General features: G+C 48.3%; 1 protein-coding gene across 3 annotated transcripts in view; it reads right to left on the reverse strand.

The window, feature by feature from the left end:
• LOC119976236 (probable cation-transporting ATPase 13A4) overlaps positions 1–19,012 on the reverse strand; it is a 171,330-nt gene that overhangs the window by 48,122 nt on the left and 104,196 nt on the right. For all 3 annotated transcript variants that reach the window (XM_038816583.1, XM_038816582.1, XM_038816581.1), the window contains 6 exons: positions 17,698–17,822; positions 16,228–16,394; positions 15,566–15,673; positions 15,382–15,461; positions 8,717–8,759; positions 1,893–2,002 (listed from right to left, as the gene is read on the reverse strand). In XM_038816583.1, coding sequence (XP_038672511.1) covers positions 1,893–2,002; positions 8,717–8,759; positions 15,382–15,461; positions 15,566–15,673; positions 16,228–16,394; positions 17,698–17,822 — 633 coding nt within the window. The remainder of the gene's footprint in view (positions 1–1,892; positions 2,003–8,716; positions 8,760–15,381; positions 15,462–15,565; positions 15,674–16,227; positions 16,395–17,697; positions 17,823–19,012) is intronic.

Below are 19,012 nucleotides of genomic sequence, written 5' to 3' on the forward strand. Positions count from 1 at the left end.
GCCCATCAGCCACAGGGAAACCAGCGTCTGTGTCCTCGTCACCGTCCTGCCATGGCAGGGCGGCTGAGATGTTGCAGCCGGGGGTGGACGACCCACTCCACTCACTCCTTCTCCCCCCTCCACTCACTCACTCTCCCCCCTCCCACCTCCACTCACACTCTCCCCCCACCTCCACTCACTCACTCTCCCCCCTCCCACCTCCACTCACTCACTCTTCCCCTCCCACCTCCACTCACTCACTCTCCCCCTCCCACTTCTCCCTCTCCCCCCCCACTTCTCCCGCTTCCCCCCCTCCCACTTCTCCCTCTCCCCCCCCCCCCCCCCCCCCCCCCCCACTTCTCCCTCTCTGCCCCCTCCCACTTCTCCCTCTCCCCCCCTCCCACTGGCTGCTGCGTTTTCGGGGATGCCTTCCACAGTTTGCGGAGACTCCGGGACGGTCCGCTCACCTCCTCACTGCTCGTCAGCCAGCACGACTGGCTGACGACTTTAAAAAGCAGATGTGGACGGCGACGATGTGACCTGGCGTCACGACGTCGGGACTTCGGCCGATCCGGGCCGGAGAATAGTGGGGGTGCCGGAGAATCGCCGTTTTGGGTGCATCGGGCGATTCTCCGTGGTTTTGCGCGTGAAACACGACGGAACAGATTTGGCCATTTGGGAGAATAGCGGGAGCGCGTCGGACTGGCATCACGTGAAAAACTGGCGCAACCCGCTATTCTCCCAACCGGCGTGACATCGGAGAATCGCGCCCAATGTCTAGATGCAGGTGTGGATAAGCTGGAAAATTGGCAGGCGTGGAATGAGAAATTGGCACTAATATATTCAAATACATATATCGCTTAAAATTGATGGAGAGATAGTTTGGCCGAATTGAGTGAATTATAAATTAATTAAAGCCAATCAGAGGTGAAAAGAAGGCAAGACATTAAGGTAATAATTTCCTTTAGAATAATTAACCCAGGATGGAAAACTCATTCCGGAATCAATCTATCATTTTCTAAAACCCATTTCCTTGCTGCTTTTGCTAAATCGCTATCTTTCTTTTGTTTAAATCATTCAGTCATTTTATACTGTGTGTTATGATTTGAGGAATTACCACGATCTGTGTTTTAAAACTCAACCACTGTAGTCGCTAAAGACAATCAATCTGACTAGCTTGCTAAAGGGCTAGTCGGAACTCTCTGAAGGTTATATTGAAAATAAAGTTACCAGTGGGCATTACAGCTGACAAAATAAAGGTCCAATGGACTTTGCCAAAAAGCACAGACTTGACCTCTGTTATTTGGGAACTGAGAAGGGATAATGGATATCCAGGGTTCCGAATAGCCACAGAGATCCATCAGTAAGGCTACAGAAATCACATACTCAATGAAAACTAGCACAGTTGTGACTTTTTAAAAATCTGTTGCATCTTAAATGTGCCTTGCCCAATGACTGATCCATTTATGAAGACTGAAATGGCACCCACACCCATGCTTCCAGATGTTCCAGATGGGATGATTGCAATCTGAAAGGCAGATAACTCCTCACCATCAAAGTACTACAAATCAAGCATGCTTCTGATTCAGGCAATATTTCAAGAGACATAATGGAAAGAAGCAGAAAGACTAGTTCCAAAACCTACGAAGTTATATAATTCACAATTCTGTACCATTATATTAATTTTTGATTAGCCAAGATAATTAAACGAATATCTTTGTCAATGTTCATTCTTTGTGATGGCCTGTCACTTATATTGTCACCCGTATAAATTAATTTCTGTGGTGTTGTTACACGATTAACTGGATTCTAAAGGCTTATTCTGCCCTGTGCTTTTAAGAGGAATCGCATAATAAGACAATTATGAATTCTTATAATTTGTGCAGAGTTTGAATAGATATTAATGGACTTACTTGATAAGATGTGGAATACAGTCAATATTAGGAATTTTTGAGGTAAATGGTGAAGCTACAGAGGCCTCTTGTTCAGACAGCGAGATCCCTGCATGAGCAGTCTTCAAAGCCTAGAAATAAAAATATTTAAACTCTTGCAGATCTGCAACTCTTTACGTTTTCAACCCTACCCAGATTATTCTTGTAGAAATGTTGCTTTTTAAGCTAGAGTCGTGATTTCGTTGATATCATTTTGCAGTGAACTGTAAATATAATGCTGAGAAATTGAACTTATGAACAAAACGAGCAGCAAGGCAGCAAAGAAATTGCTTTGAGTGCCGATCCCAGCCAACCTGAAGCCTGATGAAAATACAGCCTCATTTGAATCAAGCAAGTGAGTTTCAGAATGGAAATAAGGTGGCCAGTGCACATCACCAGTCGGGGCTTCCCAAATACCAGCCAGCTCTATGAGCTGAGACAACTGCAGGTAGGTCCTTGAAGGTTAGGGGAAATAAGAGCCTTGAGATCATGACCTCAAATTCGTAATCCTGGACTGGATTCTCTGGTCTCCCAGCCGCATATTTTTCGGAGGCGCACCGTTCGCTGGCAGCGGGATTCTCTGTTCCCACGCCTGTCAATGGGATTTCCCATCATAGCCACCCCCATGCCGCTGGGAAACCCACGGGCGGGGGTGCGCTATAACGGAAACAGAGGATCTCTATGGCAGTGAATTCCGGCCCCCAACTCTCATTTTTCACCAATAAAACAGGCAAAATGACATTGAATTTCTCATGCAAACCACTTGGTAAAATCACTTGTCAATTTTCCTCAATGTTCTTCGCTGTAAACGTCTAAGTAGAAAATCATATGAATAGACAATGACCACAACAATTGCTAAACGAGATTAATTGATGGCAAATCTGCCAATAGCCATGATGATGAGGGCTCACCAGTTACAGTAACCAATGGGACTGGGCAAAGTTGACATGGATTTATGAAAGGGAAATCATGTTTGACAAACTTACTGGTGTTTTTTGAGCATGTATCTGGAGAACCAATGGATGTGGCCCATTTAGGTTTTCAGAAAGCTTTTGATAAAGTCCCACATAAGAGGTTACTGTGCAAAATTAAAGCACATGAGATTGTGGATAATGTATTGACATGGATTGAGAATTTGTTCGCAGATAGGAAATAAATGTGTACTTTTCTGAATGACAGACGGTGACTAGTGGGGTTCCACAGGGATCGGCGCTTGGTCCCCGCTATTTACGCGAACCATCAATGATTTGGTTGGGGAACCAAATGTAATATTTCCAAGGTTGCTGATGACAGAAAACTTGGTGGAAATGTAAGTGGTGAGGAGGATGTTAAGAGGCTTCAATGTGAGTGGGTGGCAAATACATAGCAGATACAGTATAACATGGATAAATCTGAAGTTATCCACTGAGGACGAAGAAACAGAATGGCAGAGTATTATTTAAACGGTGACAAATTAGGAAATGTTGATGGACAAAGGGACATGGGTGTCCTTGTATACCAGTCACTTAAAGCAAGCATGCAGGGGCAGCAAGCAATTAGGAAGGCGAATAGTATGTTGTCCTTCATGGCAAAAGAACTGGAGTATCAAAGCAAGGTGTCTTACTGCAGCAGTACAGGGCCTTTGTGAGACCACACCTGGAGTAATATTAAAAAAAATTCATGATACAATATGCCTTTAATTCCCACTTAGCTTAACAATTACACACAGATTTTAGGATTGAAATGAAACTCACTTCTTGTCACAAGTAGGCTTCAAATTAAGTTACTTTGAAAAAACCCTAGTCGCCACATTCCGGTGCCTGTTCAGGGAGGCTGGTATGAGAATCGAACCCGTGCTGCTGGCCTTGTTCTGCTTTACAAGTCAGCTGTTTAGCCCACTGTGTTAAACCAGCTTAACACGAATTACAAAGTATGTGGGTGGCACGGTAGCACAGTGGTTAGCACTGTTGCTTCACAGTGCCAGGGACCCCGGTTCGATTCCCGGCTTGGGTCACTGTCTGTGCGGAGTCTGCACGTCCTCCCAGTATCTGCGTGGGTTTCCTCCGGGTTCTCCGGTTTCCTCCCACAAGACCAGAAAGACATGTTTGTTCGGTGAATTGGACATTCTGAATTCTCCCTCTGTGTACCTGAAAAGGCACCGGAGTGTGCCGGCTCGGGGATTATCACAGTAACTTCATTGCAGTATGAATATAAGCCTACTTGTGACACTAATAAAGATTATAAGATGATTGTGTGCAGTTTTGGTCTCCTTATAATAATCTTTGTTAGTGTCACAAGTCCTGAAATGCTAAAAGTCACACTTCAAATGCTTAAACTATAACAAGAAGACTCAAGCAAAACTCCATACTCAATTAGCTACAGGGGTAAATGTTCTGGTTCTGCTCACCGCAGGAACCGCTGTGGTTGGATCAGACAATTTGACGGACTATTGACAAGCCTGTTGACTTCGGCAGGAATTTCCAGTCTTGAGATAGGCGGAACGAGAAAATCCAACCAACAGACTCTATCACAGAGAAACCGCTGCTGCTCCGGGGTTTTTTATCCCGCCCTTGGGTGACGAAATTAGAAGAACATAATGGACACACACCTGTTTTCCCCATGTGATGAGATACGAAAAGCAGAGGCAGCTTAAAATCACTGTCGATTGGACTTTTAATGACCTTGAGGTCCAGCGTTTACTGAAAGAGGGGGTCATCGAGGCTAGCAACAGCCCCTGGAGGGCACAAGTGGTGGTAGTCCGGTCAGGGGAAAAGAAACGGGTGGTCGTGGATTACAGCCAGACCATAAACCGCTTCACGCAGCTCGATGCGTACCTCCTCCCCAGCATAACAGAAATGGTCAATCACATCGCATAATACCGGGTATTGTCCACGATCGATCTGAAATCTGCCTACCACCAGCTCCCTATCCGCCCAGAAGACCACCTCTATAATGCCTTTGAAGCGGCCTGATGGCTTTTCCACTTCCTTAGGGTCCCCTTAGGCGTTACTAATGGGGTCTCCGTCTTCCAGAGGACGATGGACCAAATGGTGGACCAGTACGGGCTGCGGGCTACTTACCCGTACTTGGACAATGTCACCATCTGCGGCCATGATCAGCAGGACCATGATGCAATCCTCGAAAAGTTTCTGCAGACTGCCTAGGCCCTCAACCTGACCTCCAACAAAGAAAAATGCATTGACACAACCTGACGAGCCATCCTCGGCTACGTCATGGAAAACGGGGTCCTCGGGCCCGACCCCGGCCACATGCGCCCCCTCAAGGAACTCCCCCTACCCCCTAGTCTTAAGGCCCTCAAACGGTGCTTGGGGCTGTTCTTCTATTATGCCCAGTGGGTCCCCAAATACGCGGACAAAGCCCGCCCACTCATAAAGACCACAGTTTTTTCCGTCACGGCCGAGGCCCAGTCAGCCTTCAAGGCTGACATTGTCAAGGTCTCTATGCATGCGGTGGACGAAACCATCCCTTTTCAGGTCGAGAGCAATGCGTCAGATGTCGCCCTGGCCGCCACCCTCAACCAGGCAGGCAGGCCAGTATCATTCTTTTTCCGAATCCTCAACGCCTCCGAGATCCGGCACTCTGCAGTTGAGAAAAAGGCGCATGCCATTGTGGAGGCCGTGCGGCACTGGAGGCACTACCTGGTCGGTAGGAGGTTCACCCCTATCACTGACCAATGGTCGGTCGCCTTCATGTTCCATAACGCGCAGCGGGGAAGATCAAAAATGGCAAGATCTTGAGGTGGAGAATTGAGCTCTCCACCTACACGTACGATATTAAGTATCGTCCAGGGGAGCTCAGCGAACCGCCAGATGGCCTGTCCCGCGGCACGTAACCAACACGCAGGAGGATCGCCTGTGGGCAATGCACAATGACCCTGTCACCCGGGGGTCACCCCGCTCACCCATTTACTTAAGCCCCGCAACCTACCCTACTCCTCCAGCTTGCCAAATCTGCGCGGAGTGCAAACCGCACTTCTACCGACCAGGCAAGGCTTTCCTAGTAAAGACCTCTGGGCTCTTAGAGCGACTAAACATGGACTTCAAAGGGCCCCTCCCGTCCACCAACTGCAATACCTATTTTTTAACCGTCATCGACGAGTTCTCCCGCTTCCTATTCGCTGTCCCCTGCCCCAACATGACCTCGGCCACGGTTATAAAGGCACTACACAGCATCTTCACCCTGTTTGGTTTCCCCGCTTATATCCACAGCGACCAGGGTACATCGTTCATGAGCGATGAGCTGCATCAGTACCTGCTCAGCAAGGGCATCGCCTCGAGAAGAACGACCAGTAACAACCCGCAGGGAAACGGGCAGGTGGAGAGGGAGAACACGACAGTTTAGAGGGCTGTCCTTTTGGCCCTACGGTCGAGAAGTCTCCCAAGCACTTGCTGGCAGGAGGTCCTACTCGACGCGCTCCACTCCATCAGGTCACTCCTCTGCATGGCCGCGAATGAGACCCCTCACAATCGCTTGTTTGTCTTCCCCAGGATGTCCACCTCTGGGGTCTCGCTTCCACCTTGGCTGACGACTAGGACCCTGTCCTTTTCCGGAGGCACGTGAGGAGCCATAAGATGGACCTTCTGGTCGAGAGGGTCCAGCTGCTACATACAAACCCCCAATACGCCTACGTCACGCACTCGGACGGGTGGCAAGATACCGTTTCCCTGCGGGATCTGGCACCCGCTGGTTCACCTACTGAGCTCCCCCCCCTCGCCAATGTTTCCCCTTGCATCCCCACACCGCCTGTCGCAACCAACCGTGCCCCCCCATCGCTCCTCCTCCTCCTTCCCCCACGCTGGCCATGTAACCCCACCCCCCACCCCGCACCGCACAAAATCTCCGACTGCCGTGCTCCCGGATGTACCCTCATCGAAGAATTTGGTGTCTGCCGCACCACTGCCCGAGCTGAGAAGGTCGACAAGGACGATCAGGCCCCCAAAGAGAATGAACTTGTGATCCCACTTCACCCCCAACGGACTCTGTGTTATTCTTAAACAGGGGGTGAATGTGATGAATGGCTAATGTGCCTTTAAGACCGTGCACGTAATGTCCCTTTAAGACCGGGTTTGGAACCCTGGGGGACTCTGCTTCCGGCTCCACCTCCCAGGGGCCGGATAGAAGGTGACATCCTGTGGGCGGCGCTCAGTGAGCACTCATCTCCCCGGCAGGCAAAGTTCTCTGTTTGTTAAAGCCTTTGTTTTACAATAACACTCTCTCGTATCTTAATTGAGGGTATATCACCTACCTATTATCCTGCTCATCTCACAAGATTCAGATACAGCTCAAGGTCTCACCAGGCAAACCTTAAGAGTATTCAAAAGAGGAACCTCAATTTCTGCGCATTTTCATTTGATTATTTCTCTGATTCCTTTAAATTCCTCACTCTAGATTGCTATTTGACATCAGTTCTAGTTTTATTTTACAGAAAGGCATTAACAGTGGTTTGAGAGTTGGATTACTACAGCTTCAGAGCTGGGGGGAGGGGTTTCCAAGCCCCTCCCCATGTGGCGTGTTTCTTGATGCTGGCAGCCCACGTTTGGCCACCGTCAGGATCTTCCGGTCCCGCCGCTGTCAAGGGGATTTCCCATTAAATCCACCCCCACCGGGAAATGCGCGGCAGAGGTACAACATTAGCATGACCGGAAGATCCCACGGGCAAGAGCGGCCGGAAAATCACCCCCTCAATTAATTTATAGGTCTGGGAGATGGATGATGAAATTAGGGAAAATTAATTGACTTGTCTTTACGTTACAGGTATTAGCTGTGAATAATTTCACTTTCTTATAACCTTGCAGATTTTTTTTATCAACACAGAAACTGTGATGTGGGGCAGCACGGTGGTGCAGGAAGTTGGTCCTGCTGCCTCACGGCGCCGAGGTCCCAGGTTCGATCCCTGCTCTAGGTCACTGCCCATGTGGAGTTTGCACATTCTCCCCGTGTTTGAGTGGGTTTCACCCCCACAACCCAAAGATGTGCCGAGTAGGTGGATTGGCCATGCCAAATTGCCCCTTAATTGGAAAAAATGAATTGGGTACTCTAAGTTTATTTTTTTTAAACTGAGATGTGCACTCTAGATAAACGTTTAAATTTGACCTAAACAATTCACACTTTGAATGACTTAACTTGAACAAGGTGATTATCCACCACCATACCATCCATATCAGTACAAATCATTTACTGCAAGATTGAAAGACCAAATATTACTCGGGTTTCTTCACTTTATAACTGTACTTTATAACTGTACTAAATCAACAAAAGAAAGTTATTTATTTCTTATAGGTAGAGCGTAGTTCATGTTGCACCAATCTTCAAGTTTTGTTTATACTGCTAATGCATTTAATTTATTAACCAATGTTTTTTTTATAGTACCCAATTCAGTTAGAGTAGTCAATTCTTTCTTTCCAATTAAGGGGCAATTTAGCCTGGCCCATTCACCTATCCTGCACATCTTTTTGGGTTGTGGAGGTGAGACCCACGCAGACACGGGGAGAATGTGCAAACTCCATATGGACAGACATCTGGGACTGGGATTGAACCTGGCCGTGAAGCAGCAGTGCTAACCGCTGCGCTGCCGTGCCACCCTATTAACCAATGTTAAAGATTAATTACAGTGTACTGGTTCCGCGTAAATGTTGGCATAGCTTCTGTGATATTTTTTCTCACTACTGTCTATCCTTGGTTGTAATGTATCTTTTAAAGATATTTTACAGAGATTCTATTTAATGTGGTCTTAAGCAAAAAAATGATAAACATTTATGAATGGAAGTTTACTTGACTCTGCTGATTAAAGTACCAACTGTACTTACCCCACAGTCATTTGCACCATCGCCACACATTCCCACATAATAACTGGAAAATAAAAAAACAGTCAATTCCAAGAAAGGTTCAATGGGGTTTTCTAGATACTGTTTTTCAAGAATGTACTTCAACTAAACTACATTAATCTACAGGCAAAGCCTCTTTTGAAATTTTACGTGTGGTTTTTGAAAGCGCTGAAAGTTAATTTATTGCATTGCTTCAGATATATGATACTAATTATGCTCATAGACCTAAAGATATCACTCCTGCACTGAAATAACATTTAGAAGAAATGTTCACTCAGATTACTGCAAAAATAACTAGGGGATAATTAAGTACTAATTTACACAACGTTGAGCAGTAAGTGGACACTTTGATACTTCCAGGGGCTATAATGGAGCAAGTATTCTAGAAGTATTGAGGAAACAGCTTGATTCTATGAAGCTAAATAATAGGTTTGTTCTCGATGGATGAGTGAACATGCAATTAATAGTCTTTTGGATCTGAATCTATCTGGTGATATTGATTCTGCAGATATTTTCTCAACCTATGTTTGACAATACAGTTGTAGAGAACAGCAACACAAAATTGTTGCCATAAAAATGCAGAAGATTTGCTGAATTATCAAAGGAAACTTATTTGCCTAAGAATTGCCTATGATTGAAAATAAATGATTTTAACTCTGACTTTAGATTTATGAACAGATCTCTCCCAGAGACAGGTAAATACAGCTAATTGATGATAAGAAGAATATAAGGACATTAACAATAATCCATTGTAGACTTCCAGTGGCGGCCATGGAGGAGTAGGTCGCACATTTGATAGCTCCCACCTGTAACGGACTTTTGGACCTTTCCCCTCCGTTCTTGTCAGATTTTATGGGATAAATCAGTGAAGAGTGAGACAGGAAGGAGAAATCCCCCTCCGGTGTATGGAGAATTGGACCAGAAATGGCTGTGTGAGATGACAAAGAGGAGACACAAGCAGAGTTGGTAACACGGGACAGCATGGTGGAGGGCAAGGGCCACGGGGAGACGGCACAGTAGTCGACGGAGCAGCTGGTGAAATTTTTCGAGGATTGCTTCGCCAAGCTGAAGAAGGATACGCTGGACCCGATTAAGGCTTCGGTTGATCAAGTGGTTCAGAATCAGGAAACCCACGGCAGAGCGATCCAGGAGGTCGAACAAAAGTTGTCCGAGCACTAGGAGTATATAACCGTGCTGGAAAGCAAGGTGGGGATGATGAACGACCGCCAGAAAAGAATGCAGGAGAAGCTGGAGGACTTGGTGAATAGGTCCAGGAGGCGGAATCTCAGAATTGTTGGCCTCCCTGAAGGCAGAGAGGGATCGGATGTGAAGGCCTATGTGACGGACATGTTGGAGAAGTTGATGGGGGGTGGGGTGTTCCCTCGGCCCCTGGAATTGGACAGAGTGCACAGAGCCCTCACGAGGAAGACTAGAGTGAACGAACCGCTGAGGGCCATGGTGGTACGTTTTCACCGTTTATGGACAAGGAACACGTTTTGCGGTGGGCCAAGAAAGAACGGAGCAGCAAGTGGGAGAACTGTGAGTTGCACATTTATCAGGACCTGGGAGCGGATATGGCCAAGAGGCGAGCTGGGTTCAATCTGGCATAAACGACCCTCTTTAAGAAGAGGGTGAAGTTCGGGATGCTGTAACCAGCCCATCTGTGGGTCACACATGAGGAACGGGACTTCTAATTTGAAACACCAGACGAACTATGGACCTTTATTAAAGAAATGAAGCTGCAGGTGAATTAAAAGACACTTAAGCCTTGGAGAAGTACTGTGGCAGCGATTTGGCTGCATTGCAAAAATTTAAGTAGCTCTATGTGAAATAATGGGCTGTGTGGATGGTTAAAGGTTGATCTGTCTTGCAGGGACCTTGTTAGAAGGGGGGATGGGCTTTGAATTTAGTTCTGCTTTTTGGGTGACAATTTTTCTAAAGTGATTGTTTCTTCACTATTTTTGTTCTATTGTTTGTTTACTGGGGAATGTAATGTTTTAAAAATGTTTATTCATGTGGGGGGAGAGAGGAGAGTACAATAGGGAGACAGACTGCTTGGTGCCAGGGAGCTATCGAGTCAGCATGGGTCAGCTGACTCTCGGAAGCACAGTGGGGAGTGGATAGGTGTTAAGCTGGAGTTTGACTTGGAGGATTGGGTTTTTAGTGTTGTTGTGAGGCGGGGGGGAGCTGCTTTGCTGACAGGGGAGGAACTGTTACTCGGGGACAAATGGGAGGTCGGGAACGGCGACAGCCCGAGTGGGGACCCGGGGAAGCGGAGGGCGCGAACTCGAGGCTGGCCTAAACAGGGCGATGGATAGTCGGCGGGGGGGAGGGGAGGGGGAGGTTGGAAGCCCCCCGTCCAGGCTGATCACATGGAACGTGAGAGGACTGAATGGGCCGATCAAGAGGGCTCGCGTGTTCGCGCATTTGAGGGAACTGAAGGCAGACATGGCAATGCTACAAGAGAGACACCTAAAAGTTACAGACCAGATGAGATTGAGGAAGGGGTGAGTTAGCCAAGTGTTCCCCTCGGGACTGGACGACGTGGAATTTATGAGGCGGGTGTTAGGTGAGATCCCAGACTTAGAGTCACATAACCTGATCATGGGAGGGGACTTCAACACAGCCATTGATCCGGAATTGGACCGGTCAAAATCCAGGACAGGGAGGAGGCCGGCTGCGGCAAAGGAATTGAAGGGTTTTATGGAACAGATGGGGGGAGTAGACCCATGGCCGAGGATGAAGGAGTTTTCCTTTTTTTCACATGTCCACAAGGTACACTGTCGCATCGACTTTTTTGTTCTGAGCAGGAAGCTAATACCGAAGATGGTGGATACTGAGTACTTGGCAATTGCAGTATCGGATCATGCCCCGCACTGGGTGGATCTATGGATTAGTGTGGAGAGAGGGCAACGCCAGCTGTGGAGACTGGATGTGGGGTTGCTGGTGGACGAGGGGGTCTTTGGGCGGGTTAACAAGTCCACCCAGAACTACCTGGAAACAAATGATACGGGGGAGGTCTCTGCAGCGACGGTCTGGGAAGCTTTGAAGGCAGTAGTCAGAAGGGAATTAATCTCGATACGGGCCCACAGAGAAAAGGTGGAACGGGCTGAGAGGGATAGATTAGTGGAAGAGATACTCCAGGTGGACAGGAGGTACTCGGAGGCCCCGGACGCGGGGCTACTGAGGGAGCGGCAGAGGTTACAGGTGGAGTTTGGGCTGTTGACAACAGGGAAAGCAGTGGAACAGTTGAGGAAGGCCCGGGGTGGGGGGGGGGGGGGGGGGAATCTATGAGTATGGGGAAAAAGCAAGCAGAATTTGGCGCACCAGCTCAGGAAAAGAGAGGCGGCCAGGGAGATTGGTAAAGTAAAGAGTAGAAATGGTAATACTGTCCTGGAACCAGCGGGGGTGAAGGAGGTGTTCAAGGACTTTTATAGTAAATTATATGAGTCGGAACTCCCGGCTGGGTTGGAGGGGATGAGGCAATTCCTGGATCAGTTGAGGTTGCCAAGGGTGGAGGAGGACCTGGTGGAGGGGCTCGGAGCCCCAATTGAGATTGAGGAAATAATCAAGGGGCTGGAGGGCATACAGTCGGTCAAGGCCGCGGGGCCTGACGGCTACCCGGTGGAATTCTATAAGAAGTTTTCAGAGATATTGAGCCCACTGCTGGCGAGGGCATTTAATGAAGCAAGAGAGAAGGGAATCCTTCCCCCAACAATATCGCAGGCCTCAATTTCATTGATCTTGAAATGGGAGAAGGATCCGGAGCAATGCGGGTCATACAGGCCGATTTCTCTACTGAATGTGGATGCCAAACTGCTGGCTAAGATACTGGTCATAAGGATAGAGGACTGTGTCCCGGTGGTGATAGGGGAAGACCAGACGGGATTTGATAAGGGCAGGCAACTCAAGGCCAATGTTCGAAGGCTTCTAAATGTTGATGCTCTCAGGAGAGGAGGAGGAGGTGGTGGTAGCAATGGATGCGGAGAAGGCTTTTGATCGGGTGGAGTGGAATTACCTGTGGGAGGTGCTGGGAATATTTGGGTTTGGTGAGAGCTTTATTGACTGGGTGCGCTTGCTCTATCAGGCACCAGTAGCGAGTACGAACCGGCTGAGGTTGGGGTATTTTGAACTACACCGAGGGACGAGGCAAGGATGTCCCCTCTCCCCATTACTATTTGCTCTGGCCATAGAGCCATTGGCCATGGCGTTAAGTGTATCAATTGAACATGGGGAAAAGCAAGATGTTTGCGATCCAGGCAAGACGGCAGGAGAAGAGAATGGGACAGCTGCAGCTTAGAATGGTAGGGAAGAGCTTTTGATATCTGGGAATCCAGGTGACCCGGAAATGGGAGGTACTCAACAGTAGTAGACTCGCCAACTTTAAGGGCATTTAAGTGGACACTGGATAGACATATGGATGAAAATGGAATAGTGTAGGTCAGATAGGCTTCAGATGGTTTCACAGGTCGGCGCAACATCGAGGGCCAAAGGGCCCATACTGCGCTGTAATGTTCTATGTTCTATATACAAGTTAAACCTATCCCAGTTGGTAGAACAAATGGAAGGGGACTTTAAGAGATGGGACATGCTCCCGCTATCACTGGCGGGGAGGTTATATACCGTGCAAATGATGGTCCTCCCCAGATTTCTGTTTGTCTTTCAGTGCCTCCGCATCTTCATCCCTGAGGCCTTTTTCAAGCGGGTGAATAGGATTATTTTGGGCTTTGTGTGGGCGAGTAAAACCCCGCGAGTGAAGAAAGTGTTGCTGGAGCGCAGTCGGAGGGGAGGGGGGTTGGCGCTGCCGAACTTCTGCAATTCCTACTGGGCGGCTAATATAGCAATGATTAGGAAGTGGGTGGTGGGGGAGAGGTCGGCATGGGAGCAGATGGAGGTGGAATCATGTAAATGCACCAGAGTGGGAGCATTGGTAACAGCGCCTCTGCCGTTCTCGCCGGCCCGATACTCCACAAGTCCAGTGGTAGTGGCGGCTCTGAGGATCTGGGGGCAGTGGAGGAGATATAAGAGAGTGGAGGGAGCATCGATTTGGACCCCGATTTATAGCAACCACAGGTTTGTACCGGGTAGGCTAGATGGCGGGTTCCGGAGTTGGCAGAGGGCAGGAATTAGAAGGATGGGGCATCTATTTATAGATGGGAGCTTTCCCAGCTTGAAAGCTTTGGAGGATAAATATAAATTGCCAGCAGGGAATGGTTTTAGGTATTTGCAGGTGCGCAACTTCCTGAGAAAACAGGTGCCGGCCTTTCCGCTGCTGCCACCACAGGGGATACAGGATAGAGTAGTTTCCAGTACCTGGGTGGGAGAGGGGAAAGTATCGGATATTTACCAGGAGCTTTCAGAGGTGAAGGAAACTCCGGTGGAGGAGCTCAAGGGCAAGTGGGAGGATGAGCTAGGAGGAGAGATAGAGGCTGGTCTACGGACGGATGCCCTAAGCAGGATTAATACCTCCTCATCGTGCGCCAGGCCGAGCCTAATACAATTTAACGTCGTCCACCGGGCACACATGACAGTGGCTAGGATGAGCAAGTTTTTCGGGGTAGAGGATAGGTGTGCGAGGTACACGGGAAGCCCAGCAAATCATGTTTATATGTTTTGGGCATGCCCGAAGCTTAGAGGGTTTTTGCAGGGTTTTGCTGAGGCAATGTCCATGGTGCTAAAAACACGGGTGGTGCCGAGTCTGGATGTCGCGATCTTTGGAGTGTCGGAAGGTCCGGGAGTTCAGGGGGTGACGTCCTGGCCTTTGCCTCCCTGGTAGCCCGGAGATGGATCTTATTAATGTGGAGGGACTCAAAGCCCCCGAATGTAGAGACCTGGGTTAGTGACATGGCTGGGCTTCTCAGTCTTGAGAAAATAAAGTTTGCCTTAAGGGGGTCAATGTTCGGGTTCTCCCGGAGGTGGCAGCCATTCGTCGACTTTCTCGGGGGAAAATTAAAATGTCAGTAGATGCAGTATTCCGGGGGGGGGGGGGGGGGGGGGGGGGGTGGATTGTTGTTGTATGATAGAGGTGACTGAAGATTGGGCTGGGGGGGGGGGATGTTTATTTTATCATGTTGATGTCATTGTTTTTGTTACTGTTATAAAAAATTTCAAATACCTTAATAAAATATTATTTAAAAAAAAACATTAATCCATTGTAAAGTATTATGCAGAGATTAGAAACTTTATGAGTAGTCTATCTTGCAACTATATTGCTCTATAAATGAAATAATCTGATATCAGAGTTGCCGTTTGCCTACAGCAAACCAACTGAAAACCATGCAGTTAAAATCATGGTAAATTAATGTTCACAGCAAATGGGGTTCACTGAAGGCCATTTTTTTGCTTTGACTTAGCATGTCTTTATTTTACTCAAAAACTATGCCTTTATCGGGCAGCACAGTGGCACAGTGGTTAGCAGTGCTGCCTCACGGCACCCAGGACCCGGTTCGATCCCGGCCCCGGTCTCTGTCCGTGTGGAGTGTGCACATTGTGTCTCACCCCACAACCCAAAGATGTGCAGAATAAGTAGATTGGCCAGACTAAATTGCCTCTTAATTGAAAAAAAAACTATGGGCTGGATTCTCCGCTGGCGAGATTCTCCATTGAGCCGGCAGTGCACCCACACCCTATGCCTTTATAAAACTTACTCCAATTTTTGAAATTCCTCAATCAGGCTTCCCTTCTGGTTTGGTGACATTCTGGCAAAAACTGTAGCACTTACAAGCAACTGAAATAAAAATACAATTGAGAATGAAACATGCACAAGGAAATCATTAAAGAAAAATAAGCATAAAATAATTATACAGATGTCCTTTGTATTAGATGACTTACCTTAGGTAGTAAATGATAGAAGTGTTGCACTAGAATGTCATAGGATTTTCCAGTCATGACAAAATGGAAGTTTCTCTTCTCCACCCTCTCCATAGGAATTTTAGTTTCCTTGAACATATAAATACCTTATTTTGTTTTTAATGCTATTCGACAAAATCATAGAACCAAAATATTAATATCTTTGGTGTGTGTTACAGAGTGAAGTTGTTCAGACAGTGTTAGCAGCAATGAAGTTAAAACTTTTGTCATCTATAAGGAACATTTGAACAAATAATTCCTGCAGTAATAATGAATTGAAAGCTTTAATTTTACAGTTTAGTACTAACCAATTTATTTTATGTCCCGTAAAATTGATAAATCAGTAACCCAGTGGTGAAAAATCCTCATAATATCACAATGCTTGTTACGTTATCCCATAAACTACAGGCCAATTTCACAATGTACTGGCCAATGTATATACACAAACATAGTGATTTGAAATAGCTGACTGAATTATAAGTCAGAAATTCAAATTATTTGTACTGTTGGCATGCTTACTGGGGTATTGTTCTCAAAATTTATAATGCTCCTCAGATGACTCGCTGGCAGCTAATTATCATAGAATTTTCATTAACTGCAACATTGATATGAGTACTAGCCCCTCATTCTCAGTCAATACTTACATCAGGACAAATCTGACCACCATTCTTGTTATTTTCCATTAACTTCCAGTTGATGACAGCTGGACCTGATTCTTTTGTTTGTGAAGCTTCTATTAAAATGATTTTGTGAGTTAGTGGAATCATCCCAGCATTCCTCGCCACCGTAACAGCTGTCTGCAAGTTGTCACCTGTGGAAAGTGGCTGCAATTTAAAAACAGTTTGTAACAGTCTCACTGTTAAATGAGAAAATATATCTGAAATTCATCCGATTGTTGCCCAATTGCTTGAGTAGTTCATTCACCTATTCACTGGTGTCGCATGCGTTTCAAACCCTCCTCCCACAGAATTAATGCGCAAATTAGAAAAAGTAAAAACAAAGGGCGGATTTTTCCGCAAGGCCCGACGTCGCCGTGAAACCCGGAGAGGTTCACAACGGCGTCGGAGGCCGCTCCTGGCCAGCTATTCTCCGCACCCCCCCCCCCCCCACCCCCCGGGGCTAGGAGGGCCATGCCGTAAATCTCGGCCTCCGGGAATGACGCGGCCGGCGCGCCTAATGACGTCATTCGCGCATGCGCAGGTTGGCCGGCTCCAACCCGCACAAGCGCGGCTGACGTCACGACGGATGACGGCTCAAACCCGCGCATGCGCGGTTGCCGTCTTCCCCTCCGCTGCCCCGCAAGACGTGGCGGCTTGATCTTGCGGGGCGGCGGAGGGGAAAGAGTGCGTCCCTTTGAGACGCCGGCCCAACGATCGGTGGGCACCGATCACGGGCCAGTCCCCTCCCGAGCACGGTCGTGGTGCTCACTCCCCTCTCCGCCACCCACAAGCCACAAAACAGTTGTTGGCGCCATGTTCACGCCAGCAGCGACCAAGTGTGGTTGCCGCTGGCGTGAACCGGTCGGGAACGGCAGGCCGCTCGGCCCAACCGGGTCGGAGAATCGCGGGTCGCTGTGAAAAACGGCGGCCCGCGATTCTCTGAGCGGCATGTCGCGTTTTTGGGGGGGTGGGAGAATCGCGAGGGGTGCCAGAGCGGGCCTCACGCGATTCTCCCACCCGGCGTGGGAGCGGAGACTCGCGCCCAAAGCTTTCCTTAATAAATATGTATCTTACCCTAACAATATTGGGAGAACATGATGAGCCTTAATTTTAAGAAATGCATTAAATTATTGTAATTGACAAGTTTTCAATTCAACATAAATTGTAGCTAATGTATTTGCCTAGGCTGTGAGAGTCAGCGATGGACCGGGCCAATTGTGATCTTACCTCCCATCCACACCAATCACGAGAAATAATTTGGAATGGGAACTTCAGCTAATTTTCTCCTTTCACCTCAGATCAATTATTACAACACTACATTGTTTGGAATTGGCTAGTTCCATACGGATGAATTTGGGACTTTTCTGATTTGTGTGGCTCGCTACCCTAACTAGGTAAGCCATCAGGTACACAAATTGAACAAATTGAGTAAGCCATAATACATTTCTCAAGCACCTGTAATCATAACTGTTCGAATCCTGGCATTGGACAGCTCAGTGAGAACAGGAATTGTCTGTGGTTTCAGTTTGTTCTCCAGAATCAGTAACCCAAGAAATACTAGGTCAGACTCCACGTCTTCCCTGTTATAAATTGAGAAAAAAACAAAGCAATAATTACAATTTTTATGCACATGATGTACATTCGAAGCTGTACCTTTTTCAGTTAAGTGCTTTGATCTAATACTCTGCTAATAGTTCAGTAAAAATAGGATTTAGGTATTGTGTACTGGTGGAATCGCATCATATATTAAGCTTATTGGGGATGTACATTTTAGTTTAAAGACATGGAATAAGGACACTGTACCTTCATAAAATGGACTCCAGAGATAAGGTGACTTATTTTGTGGCTTCTGTATAGAGACAGAGATATCTGACCTTAGCTGGGATTCTCCCCTACCCGGCGGGGCGGGGGGTCCCGGCTGGGACGGAGTGGCGTGAACCACTCCGGCATCGGGCCTCCCCAAAGGTGCAGAATTCTCCGCACCATTAGGGACCAGGCCCACGCCAGAGTGGTTCCCGCTCCGCCAGCCAGCGCGAACGGCCTTTGGCGCCACGCCAGCCGGGGCCAAAAGGCTTTCGCCGGCCGGCGGAAGTCCGCTGATGCGCGGGAGCGTCAGCGGCTGCTGACATCATACCTGCGCATGCGCAGGGGAGGGGGTCTCTTCCGCCCCCGCCATGGTGAAGACCATGGCGGGGGCGGAAGAAAAAGAGTGCCCCCAAGGCACAGACCCGCCGGCCGATCAGTGAGCCCCGATCGTGGGCCAAATAGCGGGCCTGACCCGTGGGGTCAGATCCCCCCCCCCCCCCCCCCCCGCCCAGGACCCCGGAGGCCACCCGCGCCACCAATCCTGCCGGTACCAGAGGTGGTCTAAACCACGCCGGCGGGAAAGGCCTGTCAGCGGCTGGACTTCGGCCCATCGCGGGCCGGAGAATCGGCATGGGGGGCCCGCTGACCGGCGCGGCGCAATTCCCGCCCCCTCCGAATCTCGGGGGGAAGCGGAGAATTCGGGACACACCGGGGGCGGGATTGACACCGGCCCCCGGGCGATTCTCCGACACCCCCGCCCCCCGCCCGGGTCGAAGAGTTCCGTCTATCTCTGGAAATAGTGACAGAAAATCAAAAGGCCTTCCCACATGCTGAATGACTTTCCTTCACCATTTCAACAGAGGATGTTTAAAATTACAATCGTTGTTAGTCTTGTTGTCCCCGTGAAGATGAACTTCAAACATTTCAGGGTCTAATCACAGCTGGATCGTTGATGAGTTGTCAG

The sequence above is a fragment of the Scyliorhinus canicula genome, chromosome 13, assembly GCF_902713615.1.
Source record: "Scyliorhinus canicula chromosome 13, sScyCan1.1, whole genome shotgun sequence".
In the NCBI taxonomy this organism is placed as follows: domain Eukaryota; kingdom Metazoa; phylum Chordata; class Chondrichthyes; order Carcharhiniformes; family Scyliorhinidae; genus Scyliorhinus; species Scyliorhinus canicula.